This window comes from Suricata suricatta, chromosome 8, assembly GCF_006229205.1.
Source record: "Suricata suricatta isolate VVHF042 chromosome 8, meerkat_22Aug2017_6uvM2_HiC, whole genome shotgun sequence".
NCBI classification, from domain to species: Eukaryota; Metazoa; Chordata; class Mammalia; order Carnivora; family Herpestidae; genus Suricata; species Suricata suricatta.
In genome coordinates, this window is record NC_043707.1 from 61,857,777 (window position 1) to 61,873,984 (window position 16,208).

General features: G+C 35.7%; 1 protein-coding gene across 1 annotated transcript in view; it reads left to right on the forward strand.

Moving 5' to 3' along the window:
• Positions 1–16,208, forward strand: part of DPYD (dihydropyrimidine dehydrogenase) — an 806,753-nt gene that overhangs the window by 579,693 nt on the left and 210,852 nt on the right. Inside the window, exons 17-18 of the mRNA XM_029948659.1 lie at positions 8,329–8,449; positions 9,276–9,395. Of these exons, the coding sequence (XP_029804519.1) occupies positions 8,329–8,449; positions 9,276–9,395 (241 nt within the window). The remainder of the gene's footprint in view (positions 1–8,328; positions 8,450–9,275; positions 9,396–16,208) is intronic.

A 16,208-nucleotide genomic window follows, 5' to 3' on the forward strand; every position in this document is an offset into this window, starting at 1 on the left:
TATCTGTGTTTGCCACAACTGCCTACTTCTGCATGTATTTGGTGAGAACACTTCAGATCCTAGTTAAGTCACTTGAGCATTTCCACACATCAGTTTTGGTGAAAGGTTATATGAATATTCAGTAATTCAAAGAGTTAACCCCTTAATCTGAGCTCTTCTTCACCTTTGTCCACCTCTTCTCCTCCTCCCCATCTTCTTCCCTCTTCCCCTTGTCCTTCTCCTCCTCTCCTTTTTTGGTATTTTGGTATAATATGGGATTCCTGGAATAGAGATATGAGATAAGATAGCAGTAGTATTGTGAGGAAGGGTCTCCCTAAGACACTCACCGCTAGAATAGCACATGGAACTGTGGGCAGATGTTCACTGACCCATTTTTTTGGGCAAGTACATCTCCAGCTTCATTACCACAGTGAGATAATGTGGTGGGTTTCCAATTTGGATTATTAGATCAAAATAATCCTAGGAAATCTGAATCTGATCCAATGGGGGCAAATTGTGGAGGGGGATATTTGAAATTTGGAAAGTGTTAAGAGCTGATATCCACCATTAGCACTACCAACTGTGAGTAAAGAAGTGAGCTGGTGGAGAGGTAGCCAGAGAATCAGAGGGTCATCAGAGAGGATAAAAAGAAGGACTCAAAGAATATTTTGCAGCCAGGAATTAATCTAAGCAGTACATGACTATTCGTGGCCATTTGCTAAAAATTCAAGTTTTCTGAGACTAAGTGTGTGGTAATAGATACTCTGATTCTAGGATCATCAAAGGAATGGGACACAAAGGAAAAGCTATCTGAAAGGAAGAGAAACAGCATAAACCCTGTCACAGGAAATGGCATTTAAAGGAATAAAAGAAAGGCACCTCAGTAGCTCAGCTGGTTAAGCATCTGACTCTTGATTTCTGCTCAGTTCATGATCTCAACATTCATGGGACCCCAAGCAGGCTCTGCACTGTCAGCACAGAGCTCCATCTCATAAATCATGAGATCCTGACCTGAGACAAAATCAAGAGTTGGAGGCCACCTGGGTGCCCCTAATTCTTCAAATTTTAATTATACATAGGGTTTATTGTCTTTAGTGTCTCAGACTCTATATTAAGGGATCATAATACAAGAATAGGATATATCCCTTAAAAGACTAATAGTATATTAGAAAAAAAAACATAAATCAATGATGATTAAATACTGTGATAAATGAAGAAGTAAAGAATGTTACGAAAGTATTTAAAAGGGAGTCATTTACTCATGTGTCCTGTACTGAGGTAGGATTGGAGGATTGGTCATGGAGGTTGCCCTGGGGTGTTTATCCAAGGGATGAAGGTGAAATATTCTGTGTAAAGAGACAGCAAGAAATAGAGGCCTGAAGTGTGAAACAGAATGGAGAGGGCTATACATGTCTGGGGAGGAGAGAACACACAAGCAGTTCTATGTCATCTTCAGCTCAGGCACAAATGGAAGAGAAAGAATATATATAACATATAAAATATTTTATGCACACATACAGTGCCTATATATGTACTTACCACATTTTATATTCACATTATTTGTTTGTTATATGTATTTCCCCCCTGGATTATGAAGTAATTTTTTTGTTTGTGTTTAAGAAGAGGAATAGTATATTAGTATAGTATATTAGATAGTATATTATACATTTTTGGATCGCCATTGTCTAACATGAGGCATAATGCCTAAAACAGTTGTTTATTAGGTTATCCTGGACCCAATAAATTTATATTCCATTTTCTTCTCAGGAAATAGCAATAAGAAAGTCAGTATTAATTTATGCAGTGTGAGCTCTATGGATTCAACAATATTTGTTGAGAGGCTACTATGTGCCAAACTCTGTATTGTATAGCATGTTTTTCATTTTTATGTCTGCCTTTTACTTCCTACTAGACTGCCTTCTATGTTCCATTCATCTTAGTCTCCAGAACAAACCAGTTCAATGCCTGTGGTCAATGAACATTTGTTGAAAAAGTAGAACCCACATTGCCTAGAATGCCACCAGCTTTTATTTTATAAATTTATATGTAAATGCCCTTAGATTTTTTTAATGTTTATTTTTGAAAGAGAGAGAGAGAAAGAGAGAGACAGACAGACAGACAGTGTGAGTGGGGAAGGGGCAGAGAGAGAAGGAGACAGAATCCGAAGCAGGCTTCAGGCTCTGAGCTGTCAGCACAGAACTCAACATGGGGCTTGAAGTCATGAACCATGAGATCATGACCTGAGCTGAAGTTCGACGTTTCACTGACTGAGCCACCCAGGTAGGCACTCCTAGAATTGTTTTTTTTTCATTATTATTATTTTATGAGAAATCTGTGGGTGGTGATGGGTGACTCAGTCAGTTAGGCATCCGACTTTGGCTCAGGTCATGATCTCATGGTTTGTGGGTTCGAGCCCCACATCAGGCTCTGTGCTGACAGCTCAGAGCCTGGAGCCTGCTTCGGATTCTGTGTCTCCCTCTCTCTCTGCCCCTCCCCTACTCATGCTCTGTCTCCCAAAAATAAATAAATGTTAAAACAAAAACTTAAAAAAAAAAAGAACTTTGTGGATGTATAATTTACCTATAATGAAAAGAACACATTTAGGTGTAGGGTTTGATATGTTTCAGCAAATGTCTACACCTGTGTAAACATTACGAAATCAAGTTATAGGAAGTTTCTATCACCATCAAAAATTTTCTTATGCCTCTTCCCACTTAATCCCTCTCCTGCGCGCCAACCTCAATCCCAGCAACCATTGCTCTGTTTCCTATTAGCATAGTTGGGGTGTGTGTGTGTGTGTGTGTGTGTGTGTGTGTGTGTGTGTGTGTGTTGGTGTGTGTTATTTCTTAGAAATGTGTGCATACAGCATTTAAACTCTTGTGTACTTCTCTAAGTGAACATGGTTTTTTTAAAAAAAATTAATTCCAAGGTGTTGCAAGGTTCAGTAGATTCATTTCTTTTTATTACTGAATAATATTCTAATGTGTGGATATATTACTATTTGTTTATTCATTAATATTTTAATGAATATTTGAGTTGTTACCAACTTGGAGGGTTTTTTTTTTGAAAGAGTTGCTCTGAACGGTCATGTGCAAATCTTTGTGTGGATCTGTTTTCATGTTTCTTGGATATATAATTAAGAGTGGAAATTAGTGGGTGGATTGGTATGGGCATGCTTGCCTTTTTTAGGAAACCAGAAAATGATTTTCCAAGGTGATTGTATCCTTGTTAGAATTCTTATGTCAAGCAAACTAATTCAAGAAGAATGCATACTAAACCATGCATTTATTTAAAACATCCCATTCCAGGGACACCTGGGTGGCTCAGTCAGTTGAGCATCCAACTTCGGCTCAGGTCATGATCTCACAGTTCATGGGTTCGAGCCCCGCGTCAGGCTCTGTGCTGACAGCTAGCTCAGAGCCTGGAGCCTGCTTTCAGATTCTGTACCTCCCTCTCTCTCTGACCCTCCCCTGCTTGCACTGTCTCTGTCGCTCAAAAATAAATAAAAAACATAAAAAAAATTAAAACATCCCATTCCAGCACACAATCTTTGCACTTAGTATTAATTCTAACTGGAGTAGTTAACTCTTTCTGTTCTATTTTATTGACATAGAAGGATAAATACATCACGTTTGCCTATTACTCCAAAGCTACATTTAGTCTTATAAGTGTAAATGAAGTAGAAGCCTTTTATAGTTCTGGTTTACAATTGATGGCTGAATTTCACTTTAGGGAGCAATCTTGCTAAAGAAGATGATGGTTTAGGACATGATAATGGGAAAGAAAATTAAGAAGGTGAAACATATACTCAGATTGATCTTCTGGGCCCTAGTTCTCTCTGTCAGAGAAGTGGACATAATAAAGATGCTTGCTACTTCCTGGCATTCATGTGAATTAATACTTAGGAGTTCCTTAGTGGAAAGCATTTATAACTGGTAAAATTTTTCAGTGAATTCATTGAAGCACCACCTTCTAAGAAAGCCATTTTGACAAGAATTGCACAGAGTTAAAATTACCAGGTAAATTGGAGAGAAATGTTTCTTAAAGTCAAAAATTTCACTTGTAATTTAGCTTATCAAGAAATTCTCACAATCTCATTCTCTAATGCTTGTTCTTTTGTACAGGGCATGAAACCAATGAGATTTGATGCCCTAGGAAATTGGTGGAAATGCCTGTCCTACAATGGAGAGGTCATCTTAGGGGTCTCAAACACAGCAGGGTATATCATTTATAGAACTCTTTTTATATTTAACTAGAGACATGCTAGTTATTAGATTAAAAAGTATTATCTTACAGCCCAGATAGAAAAGTAAGCTTTAAAAAAATTAAGCTTTAAAGTCACAAGAATTAGAAATTGCTATCTTATGGCCCAGATAGAAAATTAAGCTCTAGGGTCGCCAGGGTGATTCAGTTGGTTAAGCGCCCGACTCTTGAATTCGGCTCAGATCATGATCTCACAGTTCGTGAGATAAAGACCCACATTGAGCCCCACTTGAGATGCTCTGCTGACAGTACTGAGCCTGCTTGGGATTCTCTCTCTCCCTCTCACCCTGCCCCTCCCCCACTCACACAAATGTGTGCAAGCATGCTCTCCCTCTCAAAATAAATAAACTTTTAAAAAGTTTAAAAGAAAAGAAAATTAAGCGTTGAAAGCAGTTTTAGATGGCTAGCAACAACTGCAGTAAACAATCTACTCAGTGCAACATTTTCCAGTTGCAGATGTTGTTTGGTTTTCATAAGGATCTATTCCAGAGTGTATTAATTGCAGGCAGACACAGGGCTCCTCCCCATTAAAGTTGTCAAAGAGACCAAATTTTCTCTAGCTTGCCTTCTTTCTCTTTTCAGCACTTTAAGGTTTAGTCTGGTACCTTCTGGCTTCATGCTGTACCATCAAGACCACCATGTGCTTCCCCAGGCTCATCACTTACTGTTATAAGGGCTTCAGTGATTCCTTGCTTCTCTTACCACACAACTCCGTCACAGGAAAACTCATTCTGTTGCCTCAGAGATTTCTTTGTGATCACATGAATAACAAAGGTGTTAACAGGTGGTAAGGAAGTATGCACACACACACACACACACACACACACACACACAAAGTTGCTGTGGGAGAGATTGCAAATTGTGGTCAGGGATAGGCATTATTAATACTAATAGGAAGAACCACTAAAGTTCTAAAGATCTAGGCAGACTTTTTATGGATCAGACAGTTTTAAAAGTTAAGCTGTTCTTTTTTTTCCATCATTATCCATTATTTTTCTTCAGTACTATCCCAGATTTGCAAACAAGTCTTGGACCTCACACTTTTAGATATTATCTATCATAAAATGTACTCAGGTTTTTCTTAAACCTAGACATAGTCTATATTCTGATGGCTATATAAAGAAATCAATGGAAAATACACAGATTTTATTAATCCTTCTTTCATTGACTCAACTATTTTTTGAGTGTCTGCAATGTTTTGTGCCTAAAAGTAGAAAAGCAGTCCAGAATTATTTGATTTTTTTTACTTTGTGTTGGTATGGATAATGATAGAGTCTCAAATTGTCTGAGATAATAATGCCTTGGTATATTACCTCTCCTGAAGATTTGGATAGAGAGCATTAGAAATTGTCTAAAATTGGGGCGCCTGGTGGCTCACTTAAGTGTCTGACTTCAGCTCAGGTCATGATCTTGTGGTTTATGGGTTCGAGTCCCACATCAGGCTCTGTGCTGACAGCTCAGAGCCTGGAGCCTGCTTCAGATTCTGTGTCTCCCTCTTTCTGTGACCCTCCCCTGCTCATGCTGTCTCTCTCTCTCTCTCTCTCTCAAAAATAAATAAAAACATTAAAAATGAAAAAAGGAAATTATCTAAAATTTATGCATTTCAATAAGATTTTTTTTAATTGGCTTTAATCACAACACCATTTGATGCTATCACTAGAAAATGAGAAGATCAAGATGCAGAAACACTATTAATTGCTTTTAGATCTCAAACATTTAATATCAAAAGTGTGTGGAAACCAGGAAAGTGTGAGTAGTTGCAGTGTTTTCTTTAATTCCCCAAAGTATACAGATTTATTTTATCATGTAATTTACCCTCACCACACATCTAGTTTTATTAGAACATTCCCTGTCTGTCAAGCAAAAACTTGGTGACTTACTGAACAGTCATTAATTTTCACAATAATATAAGGTAGAAATTGTTTTTTTAAATTCCCAGGTAATCAAATTGTGTTTTAGTTGGGTATGGAGATTACTTGGCAACTGGCTTGGCTGAGTCTGAACACAAGAAAAAGTCATATCTCAACACCGTGAACTTTGGTTATAGAAGTATAGGAAGGTCAAATAATGGCATTTCAAAATAGAGACAGATTATTTAAGTATAATGGTACCAACAGATCATATGTTTAAAAAAAACCTGAAAAACTTTGAACAAATTCCAAATTATTAAACAGTGTATACAAGACATTCACTTATTCACTTAAAGTGTTCAACTAGTGAGAATGAACAAGAAAAGAAGTATGACAGATGCTCAGAGTAAATTATAAAGACATGGTGGTCAATAGTACTGAAAGCCACTTAGAAGCCTATATCAGAGTATTACTGCTTGCTCTATTGGAACCAAATAATATTTTGTATTTGTTTCAGTAATTCTTATCAGGCTACTTTCCATGTATTATGCAATCCAAGTGATCTTTAAATTATTGTCAAATTCTATCTTAAAAAGAGCTTTCACAAAGGACATGCAATTCATATCATCTAGAGTTACTGTCATTTCTAGGCTAAGTCCCATGGAAATTCATAACTTAAAAATGAAAGTCACAAAGATGCGACTGCCTTCATAATGCCAAAGCAGCGGTTATAAATATTTCATGAACATTGCATGGGCAGGGGCAGATCTCCATTTTCATGAGTTAGAATTTGTACAGCTAAGTCTCTAGATTTTACTATTCATAATGCACAGTATGCCCTGTAGAGTATTCCATATAGTGCTTTTTTAATATTTATGTTTAATGAAGAAATTACTGTTCTGAAAGAGAACAAACCAAATCAAAGATTTTTTGTTAAAATTATTAGTTTTTCTGAATAGAGACAATAACAATCAACAGAAATTACCTCATTGCTGTATCTTAGCACATAAAGGCATAACTTTTAGAGTAATACAAGATGACAAATCAAGACACATTAACGTAAGCGAAAAGGTTCTTTCTAAAGGTTATAACATTAGAAATCCCATCTTAAAAGAATTTGAAAGGTTAAAATGCAAAGAGCAACTTTCTTACATATAAAAATATTAATTACAAATTATATACTTGCCTGCTGTTTCATACTTTAAATATATGTCTGTGTTTTTCTGGGTTTTCCTTTTATTCAAAACCCATTTTAACTTGCTAAGATAATATTACCAAGTTCAATAATGAATTACTATTGCATATTTTAAGGTAATTTATCAAAGTGCATTATCAGTACCTGTCAGAATAAATTTTGCACTAAAAGTAATAAAAAAAAGGACCATTGTATGTGTTGAAATCAAAGAACATTGCTAGAGCTAAGTTATTTTCAATGGAAAGGATAGGTGATTGCCCTCTAAATGATACTTGTCCCGTGAGAAAATAGAAGCCTGAAAGAATCACAGGAAACAGGCACAGGAAAATGTCTATTCCTTGCTTTTTAAAATGAGCATTTGATATTTCATTTCATTTTTGTCATTTTGATCAATTCTTTCAAGTAGATGAATGTTGGAGAGTGCTTCACAGATCTCAGTAACGTTTACAAAAAGTAGACTACGTTACTGATCAGCTCGTGTATAATCCAAGGCTGAAGTAGTCTGTATTAGCTTATACTATGTATCATAATTAGAGTGATTCGGAAGTCACAGATTTTCTTTTGGATATATTTCAAGACTAAATCTTCTAATAATGAAAACAACAAGCTTCAGATACAGTGTCATTCATCCTGGAATCAGCAGCTTAAGTATTTTTTATTAGGCTTAAGCCAATGAGGTCACTGGAAATTCTGTAGTATTTACTGAAATTACCACCAGAAGTTTATGTTGTACCCCTGATATTATTTAACTGGTAGTGGAAAGCACTTTCTTCCATTTGGTTCTTTGTAATTTTATTTTCCAAAGACTCCCTTGAGGAATTTAACCTTTATGTGATGAATTTGCAGTTCATTGGAAGTGTGTTAACCTTAGTTCCCTAATGAGTCTAGGTGTAATACTGAGGTGGAATTGAAAAATATATCATGTAGCTCATTGTCAAGTTGGATTTGTCTTGCATGTATCCAGCCTTGCTGTTGTTCCAGTACACATTTTGATCACAATTCTTTAATTAGGTTCTATATTTAACTGACCTATTTGAACAGGATCCAGAGCTGGTACGGAACATCTGTCGCTGGGTGAGGCAAGCTGTTCAGATTCCTTTTTTTGCCAAGTTGACCCCAAATGTCACTGATATCGTAAGCATCGCAAGAGCTGCAAAGGAAGGTAAGAACTAGACTTGCATCAGTTGTCTAATTATGGAAGTATGGGCCTGCAGTATGTAGCCACACTAAAGTTTATCTTCATCCACAAATATATGTGTATACCTTTGCTTAGAGTTTAAGAAAAACACTAAATTAAGAACTTGATCTCACAAATGCAGTAGATTCACACCTGAGTGTGTCTAGAGTAACTGTACTCCAAACTGTGGCCAGGGAAAACAAGAACATTTGTAATCTTTCTTGATAAACACCTGCTTCACACATAAAGAATTATGAAACAAGACCATGGTTATAGCAAAGCACTCCAAAATATATGACCAGGTAATGTAATAATCCAGCAATAGCATTTGAACCTTTAATGAAGTTGAAAAAATATACCAGCTTCTCTAATATCAAATTTCTTATGAGGTCCCTTTATAGCTGATAGGGCCTAGTACACTGCCTTAAACATATGTTCACTAAATATCAACTGAACACATAAATCATGCAGTCAATGAATGATTTTATAAACCATATATGCTCTATCCAATGGAAATTGGATCTTGATTTGCAAAGGTATTGCAAACTACTTGGAAAATAACACCAAATACAAAACATTTGGCATCTATAAATCTGTATAAGAAATGGCAAAATGAATTGTTGGCAATTAAAAATTTATATGTCTAGTATTTTAAGTATAATTCTAGGAGTGAAATTAGTGAAGATATCCGAGGGGAGGAAATGTTCTCAAAAGAAAGAGAATGTGCATTCTCCTGGGTTGTGTGAGTTTGAATGGGTTGGACCACTATCCCTTTAAAAACTACAGGTAAATGATGAAGTGATTTTCATAGGTGGTGCAGATGGAGTTACAGCCACCAACACTGTCTCAGGTCTGATGGGATTAAAAGCCGATGGTACACCCTGGCCAGCGGTGGGCATTGGGAAGCGGACCACATATGGGGGAGTATCTGGTAAGTATTGCCTTCTGCTCACATTTTGCTTCCTTAAGGGTTGCTGAAAAATCAGAGTTCATGTTGCAAGCAAGTGTAACGTGTCTATTATGATCCCAAATTCTTATTACTCATTGCTGGTCAAAATTCCTAATAGCTATGACAGATGGAAGAGATAGAGTGTGAACGCTCAAGTGACTGATAGCAGTAGATGAGAGAATACCGAGATAGGGTTGTGTGTGAATTTTATTCTCTTGTATTCTATGCAACCTCAGAATTTCTCATTGTCACAGTTGCCTTTTTATTAAATGTTTGTTCATTTGTTTTGAGAGAGAGAGAGAAAAAGAGAGAACAAGTGAGCAGGGGAGGGGCAGAGAGAAAGGGAGAGAAAGAATCCCAAGCAGGCTCAGCACTGTCAGTACAAAGCTCGACGCAGGGCTCCAACCTACGAACTGTGAGATTATAACCTGAGCTGAAGTCTGATGCTTAACCAACTGAGCCACCCAGGCACCCCACAATTGTTTTGTCAGTTATTAGTAAGGGGTAATACCGGGACCATCTAAGAGAAAAACATAAGTACCTGATTATATCTTTTTCATAGTCTGAATTTTTTCCCACTTTTCCTAGAATTTTGAAATCTGCCATCTTCAAAAAATCTTGCTTTCACAACTGTGCCCCCAAAATTATTGAAACTGCATTTATCGCTTTAGCTAAGAAGACATTTGCAGACCTCACACCTTTGCATATCTTTTCTCATCATCAAACCATTGCATTTTAAACAGAAACAAAAGTTTTAATCCCAATGTGTCATTCAGTAAATTTGCCCCGTGCACTCTGTTGCTGTGACAACATGAACTGGGTCTTGCAAAGACAATGCTGTAAGGCTCTTGACTATACTGGTATGGGGATTAGTCTCCTTGGTGATAGAGACAGTGGTAAATATACATAATATAGCAGTGTCCCACTGTTCGAGGAAAGCATTGCTGAATCAGACCAAAATATGCTTTTGGAAGAGGCTAGATAGACACAAATAAAGCACTATCCATGCTGAGGCATTATGTTTTGAGAGCATGAAGTGTGTCTATGAGCCTTGATTTTTAAGAAATTGTATTCTGCTTTTAATTGAATACCATTCCTATATCCATAGTGTCAGAAAGAGGAGAGCTGATGAGAAGCACCTGCTCAGGGTCCAGACACAACTCTCTTTTATCAAGAGCTATCAAACAGCCCCTTAAATAGTATTGTAATGCAGAATAACGGGGACTGCGTTAGCATGTGCAGCAGAAAGAGAGTCAAGAGACTCCAGAGTTGGGCTGTAACGTGCACTATGTTTTCTGTCAGCCCATTTCAATTTTTCCAGCCTGCCATGTTGACAGCAAGAGAATAAAGGAGGTCACAGAGGGTGCTGAACATTAAAAATTAATAAAAGAACTATTGCAGTAGTATTTTATATAAGTAACACCGTTCATGTTTTCTCATTTAAGCTGCAATTTCTGAATATTCTCCCATGCTATAACTCAGTCTAATAAAACTACAAAATTACAGCATTAGAAAAAGTCTTTTGTGTTGTAGTCTTTAAGCATACACATACTGGAAATTATAGCACTACCTGAAAACAAGTTCAGCTATACCTCAGGGCCTGTTAACGTTTCCATGAAACTCTATTTCTAAGATTTATAAATTCATTTATAAATATTCACTTGGGCTATAAGCTCAGCTAAGCCTGGGTGGAACTCTCATTTTAAACAACAAAAAGTCCCTAATATTTTTAAGGACTTGTACCAGATATCTAGTAGGTTCTATATTAAGTCCCTTCACATTAAACAATCTGTTTTGAAAACAGCCTTTCTCCATATTGACAAAACTGATAGAATTTTCTCCTTCAAAGCAATGTTTGCTTTAATTTAAAGGTAATAGAATCTGAAAAGCAGTTCAAAGAGGCAATAATAATATATTTTAGTACAGAAGCAAGTTCTATAACAGAGTACCTTCAGAATGAGTTATAACAAAACCTAGCCTAGCAAAACTCTGTTAAATAATAATGGCTTCAAATTTTAGGAATGATGGAAATATCTAAGTGGCTAAATACCATTCCTAGTTTTATCAAATACGGCTGTCAAGACTTCAAATGCTGCTTCAATACAGAATATCATACAAAATATGCCAGATATTTTTGTATGATTAAAAAAATTACCACAGTGCAGTGCTAATACTTTCCCAAGTATTCTCTCAGAGCACTGGAATGTCTACTTTTAGAAGAACAGCTTGAATCACAGATTTTTTTTAAGTGAAAGCTAAAAAGTATTCAATTTTGGATAACCACCTGCAATACAACTCATACTTTCCATTGCCAGGGAGAAATATTTTTTCCCTTCAATATTCTCTAGCTTTCTATTCTGTCTTTATTATTTTTTCTCAGAATAAGATTGCTGCTGTTTGACATGAAGGTTTTGTTTTGTTTAAATGGGGAAATAATGAGGTACTTGGGGTATTCCACATGCTTTAAAAACACAGTCACATTTCTGTAATGTCCTTTTAAACATTAGCTAATAAGGGGCAGTGACTAGCATTGGGAAGACAACTTCAGTTAAGAAATCTCAGTTGAATTACTTCAAATATGATTATTCTAGATTCTAGAGTACTTTATTTTTTAAAAAAAATGTTCATTCATTTTGAGAGAGTAAGAGCAGGGAGGGGCAGAAAGAAAAAGTGAGAAAGAGAATCCCAGGCAGGCTCCACACTGTCAGCAAAGAGCTCAATGTAGGGCTCATTCTCCAGAAACAAAAGATCATGACCAGAGCTGAAATCAAGAGTTGGATGCTCAACTGACTGAGCCACCCAGGAGCCCCTAGAGTCCTTTAAAGCAATACTTTTCAACCTTTGGTTTTCAGCTCATGAGTGGAAGTTGAATGAACTGTAATCAACATTTTAAAAAAATCAAATAGAGGGGCACCTGCGTGGCTGAGTCAGTTAAGTGTCCGACTGGATTTTGACTCAGGTCATGATACCATGGTTTGTGGGTTTGAGCCCCACATCAGGCCCTGTGCTGACAGTGCAGAGCCTGCTTAGGATTCTCTCTCTTCCTCTCTCTGTCCCTCTCCCACTGATGCCCTCACTTTCTCTTTCTCTAAATAAATAAATAGCATTAAAAAATAAAATAAAAAATGAAATAGAATTAAAAACAATGTCAATGCTTTGCACACAGATAGGATAAACATTGCTTGAACCTCTTTTTCATTATATATGTATATTTCTACACTGTATATATATACACACATGTATAAATGTGTATTTCTAAACTGGGTCATGATGTAAAATGCATTTTTTATTATGGTTAACTTCAAAAAAGTTGGAAAGCTACGGATTAGAGGAAGGCCTCTTTATTTAATAAAAGAAGTCATTAAGCCTCTAGAAGACATTAAATAAGGTTACTTGTACTTGTTGCAGTTTAAAATTTTTTATCAAGAAGGAGAGTTAGGATCTCATTCCAAGATCTCATCCTTAGCTTTGTTATTTTAGAAAACGCTTTTTTACAACTCATCTGTAGGTGAGTGGATGGTATGAGGGTCAACACATATGAACCAAATTCATAATGGAATGATTTATAAACCTGAATTTCAACTGGAGAAATACCTGGCAAGATTCATGGTCTGTCAGTCCATTAAAGGTTGAATTATAGAATTAAAAGTGATTTTATAGTGAGAACAGTATCAAAAGAAAGCTTATTCAGTATTCATAAGGGATATTTTCATGAAACTAAAATGACTAATTAACTTCTCTGCCATACAAGTGTTTCTGTCTAAATTACTAATTCTTAAAAAATCAATATTCTCTACCTTTCTTTGGGCAGTAGAGACCCAAGTAACAACCAAATGCAAGTTGTTACCACCTAACTTTCCTTCTTCTGGAATCCATGCAAAACACTTTTTTAGGTATCAAATAACAATTAGTACATATTATCACCAAACAGTGGAATAGTTTATTGTTTTGTTTTGTGGCATGGAGGATTCCTTGGCTTTATTTATTTCGTTGTAAGAACCATTGATCTTATCAGTAACATTATAAACTCCAATCCCTGAGTGGGTTACCAATTATTTTTCCTAGTTTTAGCCTAGTTATTTTTCCTGTTTTAGTTTCAAATTTTTACCTTTTCCCTGGCCTTGTCCACAAATGGTGAAGGAATCTTAAGATAGCCCCTAACTCAGTGATTACTATCACGTGTGTAAATGGTGTCATCCAGCTGTGGTGTGACATTTTCAGTTAGTCTTCCCTGTGGATAAGATTCTTTTAGGCATGGTTAAGAATGAGTCCTGCATGACGTAACTAAAGATACATATTTCTTGGAACTGATTTCATGAAGGCAGTATTTATTAATTTACAGCTGCATTAGGAGAAATAGTAATTCAATTATCTTTCAGTGGGGTAAACGCATTTGAAGGAGTTATTCCTTGTTGTGTTTTAGGTGCTTCTTTTTATTAATGGGGAATGGGCATATTTTTTAGGCTTGTAATTGCTATTCCATTGTCCTTTATATATTTTGGGGTTTTTTATACATATGAACACACATACATATGCACACATAGGGAAAAGGTCTGAAATTTCTCTGCAGAAAGCACTTCGAAACCATGATAGATACTTCAGGTTCAATTTAATTCATTTCTTAGAAGCTTAAGAAATTAACTCATTGTTTTACATTTTTTTATTTGCTGCATTTTTTCTGTTAGCCAAAAAGGAAATTCTTGTTCTCAATTTCAGTTTTGGAAGGCTTTTTGAAATTATTGTCAATACCAACTTATTCAGTTAAAACCATAAAACACATTTTACTTGATAGTAATACCTATAAACTTTAATACTGATTTCTGAATAATTCATCAAAGAGGACCTTCAATATTTACTCTCTATTTTAGACCCACATTTACTAATTACCTATAGGATATTACAGGTTTAAGAAATGATTGTGTTTTTCTTAACAAGAGAGAATGGCATACTCCACGAATGCCCTTACATTCTCAAATAAATAACGAATGATTTGAAATCCAGCTGTGTGGGCTATTGGACGGTGAAATCTGAGTTCTTATAGTTACAAGCCTCCTAAAGGTGTTTTCATCATAAAACCAACAAGGGAAACACTAATGAAAGAAGGTACAAGTTAGAAATTTGCTAATAATTTGTAATTCTGTGCCAGTATAGGGCTGGAAGTGAGTACGAAAGTATATAGTTCGGAAAACTTGTACAAACATAAATCAATATAATAGCTCAAAAAAGAATCTTACCTCTATACCTCATATTTGATGTTTGTGCTTAACAAAGTTGCTTAGGCATCAGTTGTTGGGACCATACAGTGACATAGCAGCATTGAACTCAGCTACTGGGAAACACATAAATGAAAATCCAATGTAACCCATCCCAATTATAAACTTAAACTTATTTTGATGTATATGTTAGTTTATATTTGAAAAATGAAGATGATGACAAAACATGTAGTAGATTGAAAACCCAAAAGTTACATTTTGCTTTAAATAAAGCTATTTACACACATACTAGCAACTAAAGATTCTGGTAAGATTGCTTCAAGTTCTTACACTATACATTACAATTATATCATGAAGTGCAGTACTGGTATTTTTTATAAGAAGTAGTTGTAATGGGCTGGACTTTTTTTCTTGTCAATCACATAATTAGTGATGCATAAAATCTTTTTAGAAAAACACGCCTACTCACTGTCATAAAATCTCAACTATCTATTGTAACCATCTTTATCAATAAGAACTTAGATTTTAATACTGAAATGTCTAAAACACTCTGATAGATAAAGGTAACATTTAAATGTGTAAAAAACTCACTGATAAATTATGCCAAAAAGAATAATTAAAAGGAGAACCCTTCACTTTATATTCACTCTTTTGTGTGTGTGTGTGTGTGTGTGTGTGTGTGTGTGTACAAAGTAATGCAAAAAAATGTAGTCTATTATTCACATAAATATTCTTAAGTCATCACAAATTTAGCTGATCGAATTATTAAAGACCTTGTTATATAAATATATGTACTATATTTGCAGAACAGTCATAGTAGGCATATCAAATAAAGATGCTGAATTACAATTTTCATTATAAATTATCAGTTTGTTTGAGAGAAGCTCACCATTAGAACTATTCTCATTTAAATCATGCTCATTTGAATGTATTCATGTACGGATTGACAAAGAATCCCCTTCTGCATTATATTGCCTTTCCTGGAGCCCGAATTTCATACTGTTTGGCTGTCGTTGGTCTGTGCAGGAGATCAGAGCCCTAATAATAGATTTTTGACGGTGAGCTCGCCTGCTACCTGCCCTACACAAATCCTCACTGTTCATGTTTGCTTCATGGCAACAAAGCAGACAGAAGGAAAATGCCAAGTGCTGAGTTTGAGGTACAGCCTTGCCTTGGCTTGACATTTCAGCAGAAGAGCAGTTTATGAGATGCATAATTTTTCATCTGGGACTCAGCTGCCACAGTCATAGATGCTTACAGCTCATCGACGGACTGGAGCAAGGGCAAAGGTTTAAAGCATAGATCAAGCTCTCCATCCTTTCCTTAGGTATTTTAGAATAACTATTGTCCTGCAGATAACTGATCAAATCAAAAAGTATTTAAGAGCCAACAAATTCATGGCCACATGGATATTATATATGTTTTCTTTTGTTCAAAATTAGGAAAATGAATTAGTGTCTGTATCAGCTCTTAAGAAAATATTCGATAGACTTTGTAAACTGAAAGACTCTGGCAAACATATTAAGAAAACTTACCTTTGCAGCAGTGGTAATGAATTATTAAATTTCTTTCCTCTATGTGT